Raw genomic sequence first — 19,583 nt, 5'->3', positions numbered from 1 at the left:
AAGTCTTAATATTTTTAAGAACAGTTTTTTTTTAAAGATTTGCATTGATGTAAATGAATGACAAGTCTTGGGCAAAGTCAGTTGTCATCACCAATCTCTTTTTTTTCATAACTTTCCACAATGCCTTTCTTGAATAATTTAAATGTAATATTTTATTATGACTAATTATATATATTTACATTACTTATACTAATGTTATATTTTACTATTTTGCCCAATGTGTTTCACTTACCCAATAGAATGTTTCCATTTTTCATACCATCCTCTGAGAGAGGCCACCAATTTAGTGCTAACTTGTACCATGTATGATATATTTTGTAACTTGCACTCAATAATGAACACAAAATATGCCATGTAACCAATTAGATTAATGACAGATCTAGAAAAAATATGACCTCCTGAGATTTAGTGCATATATATTTAATGAGAAGCTGGAGATGCTGCTACAGAAACTGGAGGCCCTCCAGCCACTTTTGGCATGGCCCTCATGGCACCCCATGCTGGGAAGGGCACTGTGCGGCTGTCGCCTGTGTGCACCAGAAGCCTGAGACCTGGTGCTGTCATAATGTCAAACAGCACTACTAGCTGATTTGACACTCTACGCATGACCATATTCAACAAATTTGTTTTACACTCACCAAAGAACATGCATTCAGCTGCAAGAGGGGCCCAGTGGTAGCATTGCTTAAACGGCCAGGCACCCAAATTGCAGGTAAGGTAAATTAGAATAACTGCTCCTATTGCAAAGTACGAGTAATGTGGCATGTTTTTAGAGGTGTTGTGGTGAGTTCCTGGATTTGGCAGGGAGTATTGCTGCATCCTCAGAGGTAGAGCAGAGGATTTGATGACCTGCCCACAGAAAGGCTGCAACAGGTATGGGGCCTCTGGTTCTGCAACAGAACAGGGAGATGGAGCAGCGGATGCAAAGAGGGCAAACTCTGTGTGATGCCTTCTGCCAAATTGGAGTTTGACTCTTCCATGCTCCTTAACAGTGACAAGAGGCTATCTGGCATGCCAGTCAATGCACCACCAGCATCTCAGTGTGCACCGTCATCAGCGTTCCCCTGTATGCTGCCCCATCAAAGTCCTCATCTGAGTCCACGATAACAGAACTTGTTTGCAACCTCGCCCTCCAGTGTGCTGGTACATGAGCTATCCTTTCCGCCCGGCCTGACTGCAGCCCACTCCTGCCTGGTGACTCATCACATGCAGAACCCAACTCCATCCTAGCATTTAAGATAGGTGCACTGCCAGTATCTGAGCTAGTGGCTGTGAGTGTCAGATCAAGTGATGGAGCCCGTTCATCAGTGCTGTGCTGTTGCTCTCTCTCTTCCTCCTGGGTATGCAGTGGCTGGGCAGGCGGAGATTCTTGTGTGCCTGATAGCAGAAAATCAGAAAGGGGAAGGTTGAGATGAGCAAAGTGGGGGCGGGGGGGGGGGGGGGGGTGCGGGTGTTGGTGGTGGTGGTGGATGGAGTGGAACACAGGATGTCCATGGTCACACCATCTGCAGCTTGTTCATCATGCCAAGTAGCAGGATGAAGGTGAGCTAGGAATTGAGAAAGGGAAAAAGGCAGCAACATACTATTGTTGTCAATGTTCTCAGTGACATTGGACGCCTCGGGCTCTCTTGCAGCCAGTCCCTTGATACAGGAACCATCTCCTCCTTAGGGCTCAGGAGTTGTTGTTGTCCTTGGCTTCCACCAGTTCTACTCTGCTCCCTCCTGTTATGGGACTCCTTGTCCTACAAGAGAGAGGAAAGAATGTCAGTGATTGTGCAGCACCGTGTTTGGGTGATGCACCTGCAACAGACGAATAACTCCCGGTATGTGGAAGCAGTGGGATCTAGATATAAGGTTAGTATCATTGGAATGTGGTGAGGTATAGTATCTGGATGTTAGGCCTGAGATCTGAGTGCCAGGGAATGTTGCTGGGTGAGTGATGGGGGTGTGATGAATTGAGCAGCTCGTGGAGTGGTGGGTAGAGTGGCGCAGTGGTTAGCACTGCAGCCTCACAGCTCCAGGGACCCGGGTTCGATTCCGGGTACTGCCTGTGTGGAGTTTGCAAGTTCTCCCTGTGTCTGCGTGGGTTTTCTCCGGGTGCTCCGGTTTCCTCCCACAAGCCAAAAGACTTGCAGGTTGACAGGTAAATTGGCCATTATAAATTGTCACTAGTATAGGTAGGTGGTAGGGAAATATAGGGACAGGTGTGGGGATGTTTGGTAGGAATATAGGATTAGTATAAATGGGTGGTTGATGTTCGGCACAGACTTGGTGGGCCGAAGAGCCTGTTTCAGTGCTGTATCTCTAATCTAATCTAATCTAGATGTCATCGAAGATGCATTCCACAGACCTTGACTATATGTGTGAGGTCATCACACGTTTTGTGTTAATGCTGTCAGGTCCAGGGTTCAGATGCCGGGGGTTAACCTCCCTGGCTACCTGCTCACATTTCCTTCTGAGGATGGTCCTTGAGGGCATCTCCCACCACACCCACACCCCCCACCCCCCCGGAAGCAAAGCCTCTCTCCTCCAATCCACCTCCCCAACTAAAGCCTCCAGTGCTGCATCTGTGATCCTGGGAACCCTCTCTCTGCTCTGGTGTTCCATTTTCCTTGTTTAGAATTGCAGCAATAGCATTCAGCAGCAGCCACCTGTGATTCAGTACAGACTGCCTTTAAGAGCAGCAGGCTGGCTGCATCATATGCTCTCTGCGAATGCCACTCAGCACTGGCCCCCCCCCTCCACCACCCGATTGCACACTCAGGCAGCCAGCAGCGTGGGCCGTGCTTGGATGAATGCCTAATCAGATAAATGAGGCAGCAAAAAATTTGCCAACAGGCCTGGCTGGGTCACAAATAATGAATCCCCGTCCCCCAAAAAATGGTGCGGGCCAATTTTCAGTCCAATGTGTTTCGAAATTAAAGCTATATGAATGTCTAAAACATGATTAGGTGGTCTGAATGTAGTCAATGTATTTGTTTTTCTTAATGCTTTAGTTTATAATTCCTTAGCAGCAGTAAATATTTTAGTTCCTCATCAATCTAATCAGAGTATTTCAAGATTACATTTTGCAACATGGGCTTGTTTTGAAACTAATCTGTATCACATTTGACATGAACCAGGTTGAAGCATCTATGCAAAGCTTAGAAGATTGTTACAGTTCTCAATCTATGAAGGACAGTGAAGAAAATGTTCGGTCAGTGTTGGAGCTTGCTGATTCCAAATGGCAATCAGTCCTTCAGAGCTTTCTTTTGCTCCAAGACCTGGGGTTCAACTTCAAGAGTGCAGTAAATATGGTAAGCTTGTTGTTTACAATTAAACCGTTTTAATGCAAATTCCTCAATTCCTTTTGCAAATATGGGATTCTGTGTTCTTTTTGCAGAGTTGTATTTGGGTTCCTCTTCTTTCCCTGTAGCCTTTAAAGAAGATATCTGTAATTTCTGTACATTTTCAAATCAGATTTCCCAAATTTTGTTCCTATAGTTTTGTATCACCAATGTCAGTTAATATATTAATGTAGTTTTAATGTCGCAGGGGTGAATTTTCATTATTTAATTTTCCATGGATAAGAAAATCAGACAGAGTGTAATTACCCATTTTGCGCTACTGCTCATGACAAATTTCACCTAAAGATCTTCAAGAAAAATAATTGAATTTTTTTTAGATAAAGCATTTCGAGTGCTTCAACCAGATTGCCATTTTTTTTGTAATTGTTTGGTCTGTGTAGCTAGACATTCAGGATAAGTTATCTTCATAAGTCTCTCGTAGTTTTGCAGTGGTATTTTTCCAACCTCTTGTCTTGCTTTTGATTCACAGTTCCGAGCGTTTCAGTTTCAGTTTGCTGCTGCTGCCAATTAACAAAATGCCTAGGGAAAAGGATTACAGGAATTTGTATCACATTGACAGGAATCACATGCTAGATGCAGGCATTTCAATATAGACATACAGATGTTAATTTAATATTTGCGACTACAAATCACTTTTATTTGATGTTTAAAGTGAAGTTTTACTGATGTAATGGCTCTGTGTGACTGAAATCTGAGAGCATTCTAAGTGAAATTTTTTTTACATATCCACAAGTGTACGAGCAAGCTAGTTATTGTTACTTTGGTCCCCCTTTAATGTTTAAAATAAAGCCTGACTAATTTATTTGATATGGTCTCCTTTGGGACTACTTGCTAACAGCTAGCTTTTGTTTTACGTCACTGTATTGCTCAGTGTCAGCTCATTTGTGAGAATGCAGAAGACAGCTTCATAATTAACAAGCTATCCAAAGTGCAGAGTATCAGATGTCAGTGCTTGGCTATGTTTGCTACCTTTGCAAACCTCATACATTGTAGTTGTCTACTGATCTACCTGTAGTTTATGATCAGTTTCATTATTTGTTTGGAATCATCGCAATGGAATCCTCTTAAAGTGTCTTGCATGGTATGTCTCAACTAGAATGTAGATAATGTTTGGCATTACACATGAATACTTTTTAGCTTCATTATAATAAAGGCAAAATAAACTTTTAAAACGACATAAGGTAAACTTGCATTGCACAGAAAATAACATTGCAGCTTTGCAACTGAATCAGAGGAGGGAATCCAGGCCCCTTAGTATTTGGTGGACACTTTGGTCCATTTTAAAGTCAGGACCCGAACATAAGAATACAAAGAACAAAGAAAATTACAGCACTGGAACAGGCCCTTCAGCCCTCCAAGCCTGCGCCGATCCAGATCCTCTATCTAAACATGTCGCCTATTTTCTAAGGGTCTGTATCTCTTTGCTTCCTGCCCATTCATGTATCTGTCAAGATACATCTTAAAAGACGCTATCGTGCCCGCGTCTACCACCTCCGCTGGCAACGCGTTCCAGGCACCCACCACCCTCTGCATAAAGAACTTTCCACGCATATCCCCCCTAAACTTTTCCCCTCTCACTTTGAACTCGTGACTCCTAGTAATTGAATCCCCCACTCTGGGAAAAAGCTTCTTGCTATCCACCCTGTCTATACCTCTCATGATTTTGTACACCTCAATCAGGTCCCCCCTCAACCTCTGTCTTTCTAATGAAAATAATCCTAATCTACTCAACCTCTCTTCATAGCTAGCGCCCTCCATACCAGGCAACATCCTGGTGAACCTCCTCTGCACCCGCTCCAAAGCATCTACATCCTTTTGGTAATGTGGCGACCAGAACTGCACGCAGTATTCCAAATGTGGCCGAACCAAAGTCTTATACAACTGTAACATGACCTGCCAACCCTTGTACTCAATACCCCGTCCGATGAAGGAAAGCATGCCGTATGCCTTTTTGACCACTCTATTGACCTGCGTTGCCACCTTCAGGGAACAATGGACCTGAACACCCAAATCTCTCTGTACATCAATTTTCCCCAGGACTTTTCCATTTACTGTATAGTTCACTCTTGAATTGGATCTTCCAAAATGCATCACCTCGCATTTGCCCTGATTGAACTCCATCTGCCATTTTTCTGCCCAACTCTCCAATCTATCTATATTCTGTTGTATTCTCTGACAGTCCCCTTCACTATCTGCTACTCCACCAATCTTAGTGTCGTCTGCAAACTTGCTGATCAGACCACCTATACTTTCCTCCAAATCATTTATGTATATCACAAACAAATACCAGGCTTTCCAGTTGTTCTTTCCAAGAGGCAACCAATTAAGAGCCTGCCTCCGGGCTCTAACAAAGCAGGCATGGATGGAAGTGATATGGAAGTGAGCAGCAACAGTATGGTCCGTCCAACCTGGAGACCGTGCACCAAGATGATGCAGGACCTCAGGAGGGCATGACAGCTGAGTGGCGTAACACTTTCAGGTGTCAAGCTCCACACTCCGACTTGCCCAGCATTCTCGCGCACCGCAAGCATCAGGTCAACACAGCTTGCACCTCTATTCATTCCTCTCCCTGCAGGCACCTCATATCTCCATCTGAGCAGCCTACACTCACACTCACCCTCAGACTATTGCCCTCATGCAATCATGCTTCACAGTCACCCTCCATAAATGGTTGCCTTCACTCCTCCTTACACAAGCCATTACAACCACTCATACCTCTCTGCTTTCTCTCCTTACAGGAGAAGAGAGCACACAACTTGGTAGGAGGCAGAGACCCAGGGATGGGGGAGGCAGAGGGGGTGGTGGGCCTCTAGTAACAGGCACCTTGTTGGCTGTTGTCAATGTATACTGTTACGACCAGGTAAGAAAGGTGTCTACGGGTCCCTTTTAGCCTTCACCTGGTCTTATTGTAACAGGGTTTAATTTTAAGCACACTGTGTTTTGAACTCCCCCTTGGTGAATCCTTGTTCAGCGCTTTCCAATTGTAAGGCAAAGAAATGAGCACAAACAGGCCTTCTTAGGTTTAAAGAAGAAAAGTGAAATTTATTTAAACTTAAACTCTAATTCAGTTAACGCCGCGCCCGACGCTAGCATGCATACGAGATACGCACATGCAAATAGGGACAGTAAAGAGCAGAAGGAAAAAATAAGTAGAGAGGTTTGAGGCAATATCAGAAGAGTTTCTTGTTACTGTGCTTCGAGCTCACTGTAGTCCTTTTGTAGGTAGTCTTGCTTTTAGTTAGGGCCCAGTATTCTTCTTAAACCTTGTTCCCTGGAGGAGACTTTTCTCTCTTGGGGTTCATGTGTCTTCAATGGGTCTTCGGTTCTATGAGAAAGAGATGGGAGCAGACAGGAGAGAGGTCTTTTCAGTTCAGGAAGAGTTTTAAAACTTTGTGGCAAGTTCAAATTCAAAAAACTCCAACTGCCAGTTTGCCATGTGACTAAACTGGTCTGACCAGGTCTTCTGTGTATTGGAGGAGCAGGGACTGGTTCCTTTGTTCCAACACTGTCTGCTAGTATGCAAAAAAGGTCTTTCTGGTGAGGGGCCTGGAATTCCTTGTGATAGGCCCTCTTTTCTTCCCAGGAGCAATTTTAAATTTTAATGTTCATGTGGCGCAATAATGTGTGCCTCATTCTTGGTAGGTGGGGGCTTGCATGACAATACCCACCTGGTCCACCGGGAAGGTGGTCTTGTACCATGAGGATGCAGGTGTCAGCAGCGATGTGCTGTGAGAGCCTCAGCCTCATGAGGCACAGGTGCTCGCCAATGTCGGGATAGCTGGTCCTCTGCCAGTGGACCCTCTGTTGGGGTCTAGCTCCCTTCTATCTGGATCTTGGTGGCCATCCCCTCTGCCCTGTGGAGGGGCATGTGTCTGCGGAGAAGGTAGCTATTGCTGCTGCTGGTGTTGCTCCTGCTGCAGCTGGAGCGTGTTGCAGTGGGAAGGCCCCTGCCCTAGACCTCAGCAGAGGGGGACGGTGGAGCTGCATAAGCTATTCCTGTGCCACTCTGATGGTTGGCAGCAGGGAAGTGCTGGTCAGGTGAAGTGCCTTCCAAGAAGTTGGCACTCACCTGTCAAGCAGTGATAGCAGTCTCTGGCAGAAGGAGCGCCTTACAAGGCAGCTTCTCAGCCTGTCCATTTCTGCAACTCTTCAGTCCAATTGATCAAAGCATTCACAGCTTATCATTTTCACTGAGGAAGTCCCTCCCACTTGTCATCTTGCCTTCTAACTGCTGGTTGGGAGATATGGCATGGGACTGGCTCCTCTTGTGGGAAAGAGGGAATCTATGCACAAAATCCCTTTTAATTGCCTGATTAACAACTTTAATTGCCTCAGCTGCGGGGGTTTCCAACTTCACTCCCAACCCTTCCTTGGCAAAGAGAGAAGGAGGCAAGAACACATTGGGATACAGGCCTGAAGGCAATTTTTGCAATTCTCCGCCCCCCCCCGCCCCTTCCCCCACCGCCCCCCCACCCCCCGGCCACGCTCCCCAGCTGCCCACCACCTCCAAATCCCCCTGAGAAAGCTCCACCCAGAATGTTTGAATCTGACTGTTTCTAATTATAGAATGGTTACAGCACAGAAGGAGGCCATTTGGTCTGTTCCAGCTCTTTGCAAGTTCAACTCACTGAGTCCCTTTCCCCCACCTTTTCCCCGTAGCCCTGCAAATTGCAGTATTCAGAAACTGAGGCTGCAACATTCAGTTGTGTAGTGCACATATTTTCAGCACTATAAGTGCTGTTTTGGTTCCCAAATGGCATCCACAGTGTGTACACACACTTATGGTGTGACTTACCCAGGCTGCCATCTTAGTAACTCACCTCCTGACTCCCCAAAGCCTGTCCACCATCTACAAGGCACAAGTCTGGAGTGTGATGGGATACTGTCCACTTAACCTGGATGGGTGCAGCTCCAACAACACTCAAGAAGCTTGACACCATCCAGGACAAAGCAGCCAGCTTGATTGGCACCCCATCCACAAACATTCACTCCCTCCACCACTAACGCACAGTGGCAGCAGTGTGTACCTTCTACAAGATGCACTGTAGCAACGCACCAACGCTCCTTAGACAGCAACGTCCAAACCCATGACCTCTACCACCTAGAAGGACAAGGGAAGCAGATGCATGGGAACACCACCACCTGCAAGTTCCTCTCCAAGCCACACACCATCCTGACTTGGAACTATATCATCATTCCTTCACTGTCGCTGGGTCAAAATCCTGGAACTCCCTAACAGCATTGTGGGTATACCTACCCCACATGGATTGCAACAGTTCAAGAAGGCAGCTAACTATCACCTTTTCAAGGGCAATTAGGGATGAGCAATAAATGCTGGCATAGCCAGCGACACCCACATCCCATGAATAAAAAAAAAGGCAGGGAATTTGTGCAGGCACAGTGATCGTGCACTGGAAATATACAGAGCAGGCAGAGCGTGTCCTCAATCATCGTGTAACACTGATTTGATACCAACGCTGCCATTTTGGAGCTCAACTTTCCAGCTAATGCCCTCACTTAAACATGCCCAGCTTAGCTGGCGTCACGAGCAGAAAGGATCCCCTCACCAGCGCTATTTAAAGGGATTATCAACTACTCCTCGGGGGCACGGTTTTAAAATTAGGGGTCACCCTTTTAGGACAGAGATGAGGAGAAATATTTTCACTCAGAGGGTTGTGCAACTTTGGAACTCTGCCTCAGGAGGTGGTGGAGGCAGGGTCACTGAATATTTTTAAGGCAGACCTGTCATGCCCGTTAAGAATTTTGTAAGTTTCAATGAGATTACCTCTCATTCTTCAAAATTCTAGAGAATACAGGCCTAGTTTCCCCAATCTCTCCTCAGTAGACAATCCCACTAGGCCAGGGATTAGTCTGGTGAACCTCTGTTGCACTCCCTTTATGGCAGGTATATCCTTCCTTAGATAAGGAGACCAAAATGTACACAATACTCCAGGTGTGGTCTCACCAAGGCTCTATACAATTGCAGCAAGACTTCTTTACTCCTGTACTCAAAACCCCTTGGAATGAAGGCCAACAAACTATTTGCCTTCCTAATTGCTTGTTGCACCTGCATGCTAGCTTTTAGTGACTCATGAACAAGGGCGCCCAGTTCTCTTTGGACATCAACACTTCCCAACCTCTCACCATTTAAGAAATACTTTCATATTATATTCCATTTGCCATGTTCTTACCCATTCACTTAGCCTGTCCAAGTCCCCTTGATGCCTCCTTGACTCCTCCATACAACTTACATTCCCACCTAGTTTTGCGTCATCTGAAAATTTGGAAATATTACATTTGGACTCCACATCCAAATCACTTATATAGATTGTGAACAGCTGTGACCCCAGCACTGATCCTTGTGGCACCCTACTAGTAACAGCCTGCCATCCTGAGAATGACCCAGTTATTCCTACTGTATGCTTTCTGTCTGTTAACCAATTCTCAATCCATATATAAATTGGACAAAGCTTGGTTTTGGTTTGATCTAATTGAAATGGACTAGATCATGAAGGCTTGGATTCATGATTTGCATATTTGCTCATAGCCAACATTCTAATTTTTAAAAATTCATTCATGGGAAATGGGCATCACTGGCTATGCCAGCATTTATTGCCCATCCCTAATTGCCCTGGAGAAGGTGGTGGTGAGCTGCCTTCTTGAACTGCTGCAGTCCATGTGAGGTAGGTACACCCACAGTGCTGTTAGGAAGGGAGTGCCAGGATTTTGACGCAGCGACAGTGAAGGGACAGCGATATAATTCCAAGTCAGGATGGTGTGTGACTTGGACGGCAACTTGCAGGTGGTGATGTTCCCATGCATCTGCTGCTCTTGTCCTTCGAGGTGGTAGAGGTCGCAGGTTTGGAAGGTGCTGTCTAAGGAGCCTTGATGCGTTGCTGCAGTGCATCTTGTAGATGGTACACACTGCTACCACTGTGAAGGGGGTGAATGTTTGTGGATGGTGTGCCAATCAAGCGGGCTGCTTTGTCCAGAATGATGTCGAGCTTCTTGAGTGTTGTTGGAGCTGCAACCATCCAGGCAAGTGGAGAGTATTCCATCACACTCCTGACTTGTGCCTTGTAGATGGTGGACAGGCTTTGGGGAGTCAGGAGGTGAGTTACTCGCTGCAGATTCCTAGCCTCTGACCTGCTCTTGTAGCCACGGTATTTATATGGCTACTCCAGTTCAGTTTCTGGTCAATGGTAGCCCCTAGGATGTTGATAGTGGAGTATTCAGCGATGGTAATGCCATTGAATGTCAAGGGGAGATGGTTAGATTCTCTCTTGTTGGAGATGGTCATTGCCTGGCACTTGTGTGGCGCAAATGTTACGTGTCACTTATCAGCCCAAGCCTGGATATTGTCCAAGTCTTGCTGAATTTCTATTCGGACCGCTTCAGTTATTTGAGGAGTTGCGAATGTTGCTAAACAGTTAATTCGAATTAGTGTAGAATTATTTTATTCTATTTTTCTAAACTTTACGGCAAAGCTGATGTACATTAGGGTGCTTGTAATGAAATATTGTCATTATTGACCCATGAGAGAGCAAATGGAGGCATTAATTGTGAAAACACTATTGCAAAACATTTATCTGAATGTAATAGATTCTAGCAGAAACTATTTTAATTTTTCAGAGAAATGAAAGCTTGAATCTAAACCTGAAGAAGTCAGTAAATATAGTTGAAAATACGATTGATCAGCTAAACAAGAGAAAATTGGCTCTCACAGACCAGTGGACAAGTTTCCAACTTCACCTAAACCAAATTCAATCAGCCAAAAAACAATGGAAGAAATTCAAAGAGCAAATTAAAAAGGTAAGATATAACTGAACAAATGGTCATTGAAACATCACAATCATTATTTATAAATCCTTTGCTCATCTGCAAACAATAGGTTTCTTCAATAAATTTGTCAATGCATTATTAATTTCTGAAAACATTCTATCTCTGGAAATATTATGTTCTTTTTCTTTCTTTCTTTCTTTTGGGCCTCCTTATCTCGAGAGACAATGGATACGCGCCTGGAGGTGGTCAGTGGTTTGTGAAGCAGCGCCTGGAGTGGCTATAAAGGCCAATTCTGGAGTGACAGGTTCTTCCACAGGTGCTGCAGAGAAATTTGTTTGTTGGGGCTGTTGCACAGTTGGCTCTCCCCTTGCGCCTCTGTCCTTTTTCCTGCCAACTACTAAGTCTCTTCGACTCACCACAATTTAGCCCTGTCTTTATGGCTGCCCGCCAGCTCTGGCGAATGCTGGCAACTGACTCCCACGACTTGTGATCAATGTCACACGATTTCATGTCGCGTTTGCAGACGTCTTTATAACGGAGACATGGACGGCCGGTGGGTCTGATATCAGTGGCGAGCTCGCTGTACAATGTGTCTTTGGGGATCCTGCCATCTTCCATGCGGCTCACATGGCCAAGCCATCTCAAGCGCCGCTGACTCAGTAGTGTGTATAAGCTGGGGATGTTGGCCGCTTCAAGGACTTCTGTGTTGGAGATATAGTCCTGCCACCTGATGCCAAGTATTCTCCGAAGGCAGCGAAGATGGAATGAATTGAGACGTCGCTCTTGGCTGGCATACGTTGTCCAGGCCTCGCTGCCGTAGAGCAAGGTACTGAGGACACAGGCCTGATACACTCGGACTTTTGTGTTCCGTGTCAGTGCGCCATTTTCCCACACTCTCTTGGCCAGTCTGAACATAGCAGTGGAAGCCTTACCCATGCGCTTGTTGATTTCTGCATCTAGAGACAGGTTACTGGTGATAGTTGAGCCTAGGTAGGTGAACTCTTGAACCACTTCCAGAGCGTGGTCGCCAATATTGATGGATGGAGCATTTCTGACATCCTGCCCCATGATGTTCGTTTTCTTGAGGCTGATGGTTAGGCCAAATTCATTGCAGGCAGACGCAAACCTGTCGATGAGACTCTGCAGGCATTCTTCAGTGTGAGATGTTAAAGCAGCATCGTCAGCAAAGAGGAGTTCTCTGATGAGAACTCATTATTTATAAATCCTTTGCTCATCTGCAAACAATAGGTTTCTTCAATAAATTTGTCAATGCATTATTAATTTCTGAAAACATTCTATCTCTGGAAATATTATGTAAGCTGAATAAATTATATATATTTTTATTTGTTCAAGGTATGTGGGTGTCACTGGCAAGGCCAACATTTATTGTCCATCCCTAATTGCCTTTGAGAAGGTGGTGTTGAGCTGCCTACTTGAACTGTTGCTGACCATGTGGCATAGGTACACCCAAAGTGCTGTTAGGTAGGGAGTTCCAGGATTTTTACCCAGCAACAGTGAAGGAATGGTGATATAGTTCCAAGGATGGTGCATGACTTGGAGGGGTGCTTGCAGGTGGTGGTGTTCCCATGCATCTGCTGCCCTTGTCCTTCTAGTGGTAGAGGTCACGAGTTTGGAAGGTGTTATCAAAGAATGCAGTTCATCTTTTGTAGATGGTACACAGGCTGCTACTGTGTGCTGGTGGTGGAGGGAGTGAATTGGCTGCATTTTACAAGCTCGCTGCCGAGATCGGCGTCAAGCTTCAAAGATGGTGGCCCACATGTACCAGCTTTATTCCGCAGAGCTGGAATGATATTAAACACAGCGGCTCATTTACAAGGCCGGGGCAGACCGCCTCCTCCCCCCCTGCCCCCAATGATGTGGAGGGGGCAGGCGATCTGTCCCAGGCAACGGCGTCAGGACTGCACAGGCACCGATGACCTTTTTAAAGGGCTACCAACCCTGCAGTACAATTTAAATTTTCAAAGGAAAATGACTTTGAAAAATCAAATAAAGTTATCCCAACCCGCTCCCACCCTCTCCAATGACCATGAGATTCATTACTTGCCATCTCCCCCCCAAAAAACAACTTGTTCTCCTGACCTTTGCCCCTCAAGTTCAAAAACTTTAATCTTTGCCCCTTCCCACCACCCACTAGAACAATCAAAGATGTTTGACCTTGCTCCCCCCCACCCTAAAACTTACCTGCTCCCCACTCCCCACCAGTGTTCCGCCTCAGATTTCCGGGTGGATATCCAAAGGCACGGGAGTGCTGGCCACCGGCACAAATATTGCACTGCGACCGACGGCAGGAGCAGGTAGGTAAGGTATTCATTACTTTTGATAAATTATCATATTCAAATTTTGCTACCACTGATGACTGGTTGGTGGTGGGCTGCCATGAGACATCGCTGCCACTGGCAATATGGAGCTGGACCTTCCCGTCGTCGAAGTCTGTGGCAGGCCTCTCCCGGAGGCATTTACTGGCCCTCCTCGCCTCGACGTCAGGGAGTATGTAAAATTCACCCCAATGTTTAAGATGGTGGATGGGGTGCCAATCAAGCTGGTTGCTTTGTCTTGGATGGTGTTGAGCTTCTTTAGTGTTAGAGCTGCACGAATCCAGGCAAGTGGGGAGTATGTGCCTTGTGCCTTCTAGATGGTGAATGGGCTTTTGGGAGTCAGGAGATGAGTTACTCGCCGCAGAATTCCCAACCTCTGACCTGGTCTTGGCGCCACAGTATTTATTTGGCTGGTCTAGTTAGGTTTCTGGTAACCCCAGGATGTTGATGGTAGGGGATTTAATGATGGTAATGTTGTTGAATGTCAATGGGAGATGGTTACATTTTCTCTAGTTAGTCTGAGTTGGCCTTTTTTTAACTATGTTTTTATGAATTTATATTCACACGTATTTTGTGAAACCATTATTGCACTAGAGAGGGTACAAAGGAGATTTACAAGGATGTTGCCAGGACTGGAGAATTTTAGTTATGAGGAAAGATTGAATAGGCTGGGATTGTTTTCTTTGGAACAGAGGAGGCTGAGGGGAGATCTAATTGAAGTGTATAAAATTATGAGGGGTCTAGATAGAGTGGATAGAAAGGCCCTAATCCCCTCGGTTGACGGGTCCATAACCAGGGGCCATAGATTTAAGATAAGAGGTAAGAGGTTCAGAGGGTAATTGAGAGGAAAATATTTCACCCAGAGGGTGGTGGGGATCTGAGACTCACTGCCTGAAAGGGCGGCAGAAGCAGAAACCCTCATAACATTTAAAAAGTACTTGCATATGCACTTGAAGTGCTGTAACCTACAAGGCTACGAACCAATTGCTGGAAAGTATGATTAGACTGGATGGCTACTTGTCAGCTGGCACAGACATGATGGGTTGTAAATTTCTATGATTCCGTACTGTGAAACAGAAACCAATATAGGCCAGTGAACACAGGGGTGATGGGCAAACAGGACTTTGAGCGAATTAGGATACAGCAACAGAGTTTTGATGAGCTAAGTTTATGTATCGTGGAAGATGGGAGGCCAGCTAGGAGAGAATTGGAATATTCAAATCTAGAGGTAATGAAGGGTGAGGGGTGAGGGATGAGGGCTTCAGCAGGAGATCACCTGAGGTAGGGTTGAAGTCGGGTGATCTTATAGTGGTGGATGTTGGTGTACTTGGTGATGGAGTAGATATGTAGTTGGGTGCTATCTCAGAGTCAAATGTGGCAGCAAGATTGTGAACAGTCTGGTTCAGCCTCCGACAGTTGCCAGGCAGAGGGATGGAGTCAACGATGTTTGTGGTGGGGACCAAGGACAATGGCTTCAGTCTTCCCAGTTTAGTTGGAATCTTGGAACATAGGAACAGGAGTAGGCCGTTTAGCCCTTTGAACCAATTCTGCCATTTAGTGAGATCATGGCCAATCTGCAACTTAAATCCATATCTCTCATAAACCTTAACACCTTTGGCTAACAAAAATCTATCAAGCTCAATTGTAAAGCCAATGATTGATCGAGCATCAATTGCTGTTTGCGGAAGGGCGTTTCAAACTTCTGCCACCCTTGGTGTGAAAAAGTGTTCCCTAATTTCACTCCTGAAAGTTCTGTCTTCTTCGTCCAAAATGAATGACCTCACATTTGCCTACATTGAAATCTGTTTGCCACAGATTTGCTCATTCACTGAGTCTATCAATATCTCTTTGTAATTTTACACTTCCATCTACACTGCTTACAATGCCATCTATCTTTGTGTCATCGGCAAATTTGGAGATTTTGCTTTTTATCCCATCACCTTTTATCCCATCAGTGCTGAATACAGTGAATAGTTGAGCCCCCAACACAGATCCTCGTGGGACACCACAAGTCACACCCTGCCAATTAGAGTACCTGCCCATTATCCCTGCTCTCTGACTCCTTTCACTCAGCTAATTTCATAACCAGATCATTAATTTGCCTTCAATTCCTATGTTCCTATGCTAGCATAGGCTGCAGATTGTTTGACATTTTTCCAGGTGGAGGATAAACATCCTTCTGAGTGGGATATATCTTTGAATATTTTTAAGGAAGGGGTAGATAGGTTCTTGATGAGCAAGGGGGTGAAAGGTTATTGGGGGTAGGCAGGAATGTGGAGTTGAGGTTACAATTAGATCAGTCATGATCTTGTTGAATGGCCTACTCCTGCTCCTAATTCGTATGTCCGTATGTATATATGCTCAGCATGTTAATCTTCATATGAGAAAGCTACACTCTGGGAGAGCTTTGCTTGCCTACTCATAGCAGCGAGTCCTCAGTTTCCATTGGTTAAATTCAGCAAGCACTTGGCTGGATTCTCTGGAACTGTAGCTGGTCTTTATCGTCTCCAGGGGCATGTTGTGCAGACATGTAAGAGGGTGCCCTACTGCCACAGTACCTTTGGCAATCATCTGATATCAAGTGATTAAATCTGCAGCATTTATGTTGTGCAGTATGTGCAATGCATGTATTTAAGTTAGCTTTCTTTCATTTTGCTGTAAGTGGTGATGTTGATGGCCTGTTTCCATAGCCTAGCTATTCCACCTCCACTTCCCTCATATTCTTTGTCCTGTCTTTGCTCACGTAGTTGAGCATGGTGCACAGGATAAAATTGTGTCTGCAGGAGACTGTTGGCGAATGGATTTTGCAAAGTATTGCTGGTTTCTGGAGTCAGTCTCATTTAGAGATTGCAGTTATATTGGAAGATGTGAACTTTGTTGCTAACTGTTGGACGGACCTTGAGGAACTGACTTAATCTGACAAACCCGTTCATATGCCTGGCTCTGAATATACCTGGGGTGAGCTTTGCATGACATCAGACTGGGAGAGGATTGATATACCCATGAAGATCTTCAGGGCAGTGCAGACTTCCTCTCCTCTCCTTAGGCTTAGAGCATTACAATAATAGGATGCACCTGGGTCCCTGATAGGCTCTTCCATGCTTCATGAATAGTAAGCTCTGCAGAGTTTTGGTAGGAAATATCCCACTGCCATGCATTTTGTTCGGAGTCAAGAGACTAAACCACAGTCATTTTGGCCTGGGCTGCTCAGTAATAGTGTCTGATGTATGGGAGGGCAAGTACCTCCTCAAGTTTGGAAGCTGAAGGCCCTTTGGCCATCCAGAAGAATTTGGTGATGATGCATATGTGCAGGGCACAGAACAGTCAGGCTGGAACCTTGGCATGTATCATCTGGAATAGGTCGTGGAGATGGAGGATGCTATTCATTGTTATTGTGTTCACCTACTCAGGAGTGGTATTGTAAGAGTATTCCATCTTGTTAGTGTAAGAGGTTCTGTTCCTGTACCCCCTTACTAAAGTTCTTGGACTTTGGGAATTACAAGAACAAAATTGCACATGACACAGGGTTAGGCTGAACCACAAATTTGTTTATTTAAAAACCAAAAACCCTCCTAACACTCTGTTACAAAGACCTCTAAATTAATTTAAAGGACACCACACGACATCTTGATTGGTTAGTCTAATTTAAATCCCTCCATGATTCAACCTTGGCGCTCACCCAAACGCACAAGTCACCATGACTTATAAAATAAACCTTTATGAAAAAAAAACACAGACAAAACCCCACTTATCTGCCCCAGATTCACTTAATTCAAAACCCAAAACCCTTCCAGGATTTGGTTGCTACACTTAAAATTGTTTTAAAACTCTCAGCCTCAAATACCCCTTGCATTTGGCTGATAACATACAATCCTCCATGCGCTTGGTCCTTCCGGTGAGAATTTGTAGGTCCACAAGCCAGGTTGACCGTTCCTGACCCTCCTTCTCGACTGCAGTGCCAAACCCTTCGATCTTGTCCTTTTTATGATGATCCTTTTCGAAATATCATAATCACATCTCCTGAAGCCATCCTGCTGGATGGTCAGCACTTAGCACCTTTTAATCCTTTTTCTCTGTTGTCTGCCTGGTCCAGACAGATCCATTTAGTGCTGATGTGATTTCCCTGACCGAGAACAATGAACTCCACCAAGGTGAGGTAATCCAGGCTCCAAAGCTAATATCCATGAAAGAGGTTTCTCTGTTGTCTTGACAGGAGTGAATGCTGTGCTCTGGGGCCGGTTAATTGCAACAAGGCCTCCCCAATTACTTAACATGATGGCAGTTATCCTGTGTCACTGTTATGATAAAGTCCCAAATTCCAGTCCTTTAACAGTATCAGTTCTGTTGTGATGTTGGGATGTTTGAAAATTGACTCATCGGAATGCAGCCTGCCTCTGTGTGTTTTGTGTTGAGGTTTGGCTCTTATTCACAGTACTAGTGTCCGAGGGGATTGGGGTTCCTTCCCCATACTCCACAAAGTCTAGTTTTAAAGTCCAATTGGCGGGGGGGAGGGGGGAGGAATTCCAATCCCACATCTCTCCCCTTTAATATCTCGAATACTAGAGATATTACCTCCGAGGAAATCTTCCGTTGCGTTACGGGAATTGTCAGCCTCAGCCACATCACTATCTATACATCAGAATCCATTATCAAAACCCCTTCTTAACCATTTTCCCACACTCCACAAAGTCCAGTTTTAAAGTCCAGTTGTGGGGGGTTGGGGGGAGGAATTCTGATCCCACATTAGGTCAGTGTACATGCTGGTTGGGGGAAAGGGGGCTTCCTTTGTTACAGGATGGTGAGATTCAGAGTGACGTGTATGGCTAGATTTTCCTCTATGGTGGATTTACCACTGAAACATTCCCAAAACTGCGCTTCTGCCAGCCAATGTAACTTCGCCCACAACCAGCCCAATTTTCCTCAATGCACCTTTATTGTATATTCCTGTTATTAATACCCTTTATCAGCAGTTTGACTCTGGGAGTGAGGAAAATCCAGTGAGAGTACAGAAGCTGCAAGGGCCAAAGCATCTATTTTGTGTTTATCACAATATGACTCAATGCGATATTTGAGGTTGGTCTTTTTTAGGGCAGAAATTTTAGGGACAAATGTAAATGGCACAACAAATGTAAATGGCACAACATTCAGATCCATAGCATCCGATTTTTGGGCACTACATTGTGGCCTTAGAGGTCCAAAATGGTGTCTGTATTAAATTACCTGTCAGTGCATGCACTACACTTTCCCTTGAATTTGCATTAAATTATTGATGCAAGATTGATACATAGGTCAGATCTGGTTTTTAAAAATAGATTTTCTTTATAGTGGTCACACTAAATAAAGCCATGCAATTTATGTCTGTTTGACAGGGTATCAGTGGCAAATATATATCTGTAAATCAACAGTGTTCTCTCAGCTGATGAATCAGAACATTTCCATTCAAACATCACTTGGAAGCACTGAGGGAAGCAGAGTTACAGAATGTACTCTTGTTGCGGGACTCAATGTCTATTGCCAAGAGTTGGATGGGGGAATTCAATGTCTGTCGCCAAGTGTGCCTCAGTAGTACCATCACCAGTAGCTGACAATGTCCTGAAGGACATGACTGTCAGACTGGGCATTCAGCAGGTGGTAAGAGAACCAACATCAGGGAATAACCTAGCTGGTCTTATCCTCATTAATCTACCTGTTGCAGATGTGTCTGTCCATGACAGTATTGGTAGGAGTGATCACTGTACAGTACTCATGGAGACTAAGTGCTGTCTTCACACTGAATGCATCCTCCATTATGTTGTGTGGCACCACCACAGTGCTAACTGGGCTAGATTAAGAACAGACCTAGCCGTTCAAAACCAAACATTCATGAGACACATCAGCAACAGCAGAATTATATTCCACCTCAATCTGTAATCTAATGGCCCAGCATACCCTTCACTCCTCCATCACCAACCTTAGTTCAGTGAAAAGTGTAGAAGAGCATACTGGAAGCAGCACCAGTGGAACCTGAAAATGAGGTGCCAACCTAAGTAAGCTACACCTCAGGTCTACATGCATGCGAAACAGCAAAAGCAGCTTGCTATAGACAGAGGGCTGTATCGTGTGAAGGCAGCAGGGCTCC

At 45.1% G+C, this 19,583-nt stretch overlaps 1 protein-coding gene across 1 annotated transcript in view; it reads left to right on the top strand.

Annotated features, from left to right (window-relative positions):
* ccdc141 (coiled-coil domain containing 141) overlaps nt 1–19,583 on the top strand; it is a 217,649-nt gene that overhangs the window by 136,643 nt on the left and 61,423 nt on the right. Inside the window, exons 12-13 of the mRNA XM_068035521.1 lie at nt 3,123–3,296; nt 10,980–11,159. Of these exons, the coding sequence (XP_067891622.1) occupies nt 3,123–3,296; nt 10,980–11,159 (354 nt within the window). The remainder of the gene's footprint in view (nt 1–3,122; nt 3,297–10,979; nt 11,160–19,583) is intronic.

Source organism: Heterodontus francisci, chromosome 7, assembly GCF_036365525.1.
Source record: "Heterodontus francisci isolate sHetFra1 chromosome 7, sHetFra1.hap1, whole genome shotgun sequence".
Taxonomy (NCBI): Eukaryota; Metazoa; Chordata; class Chondrichthyes; order Heterodontiformes; family Heterodontidae; genus Heterodontus; species Heterodontus francisci.
The sequence above is the reverse complement of the archived record's forward strand: the minus strand, read 5'-3'. Positions and strand labels throughout refer to the sequence as shown.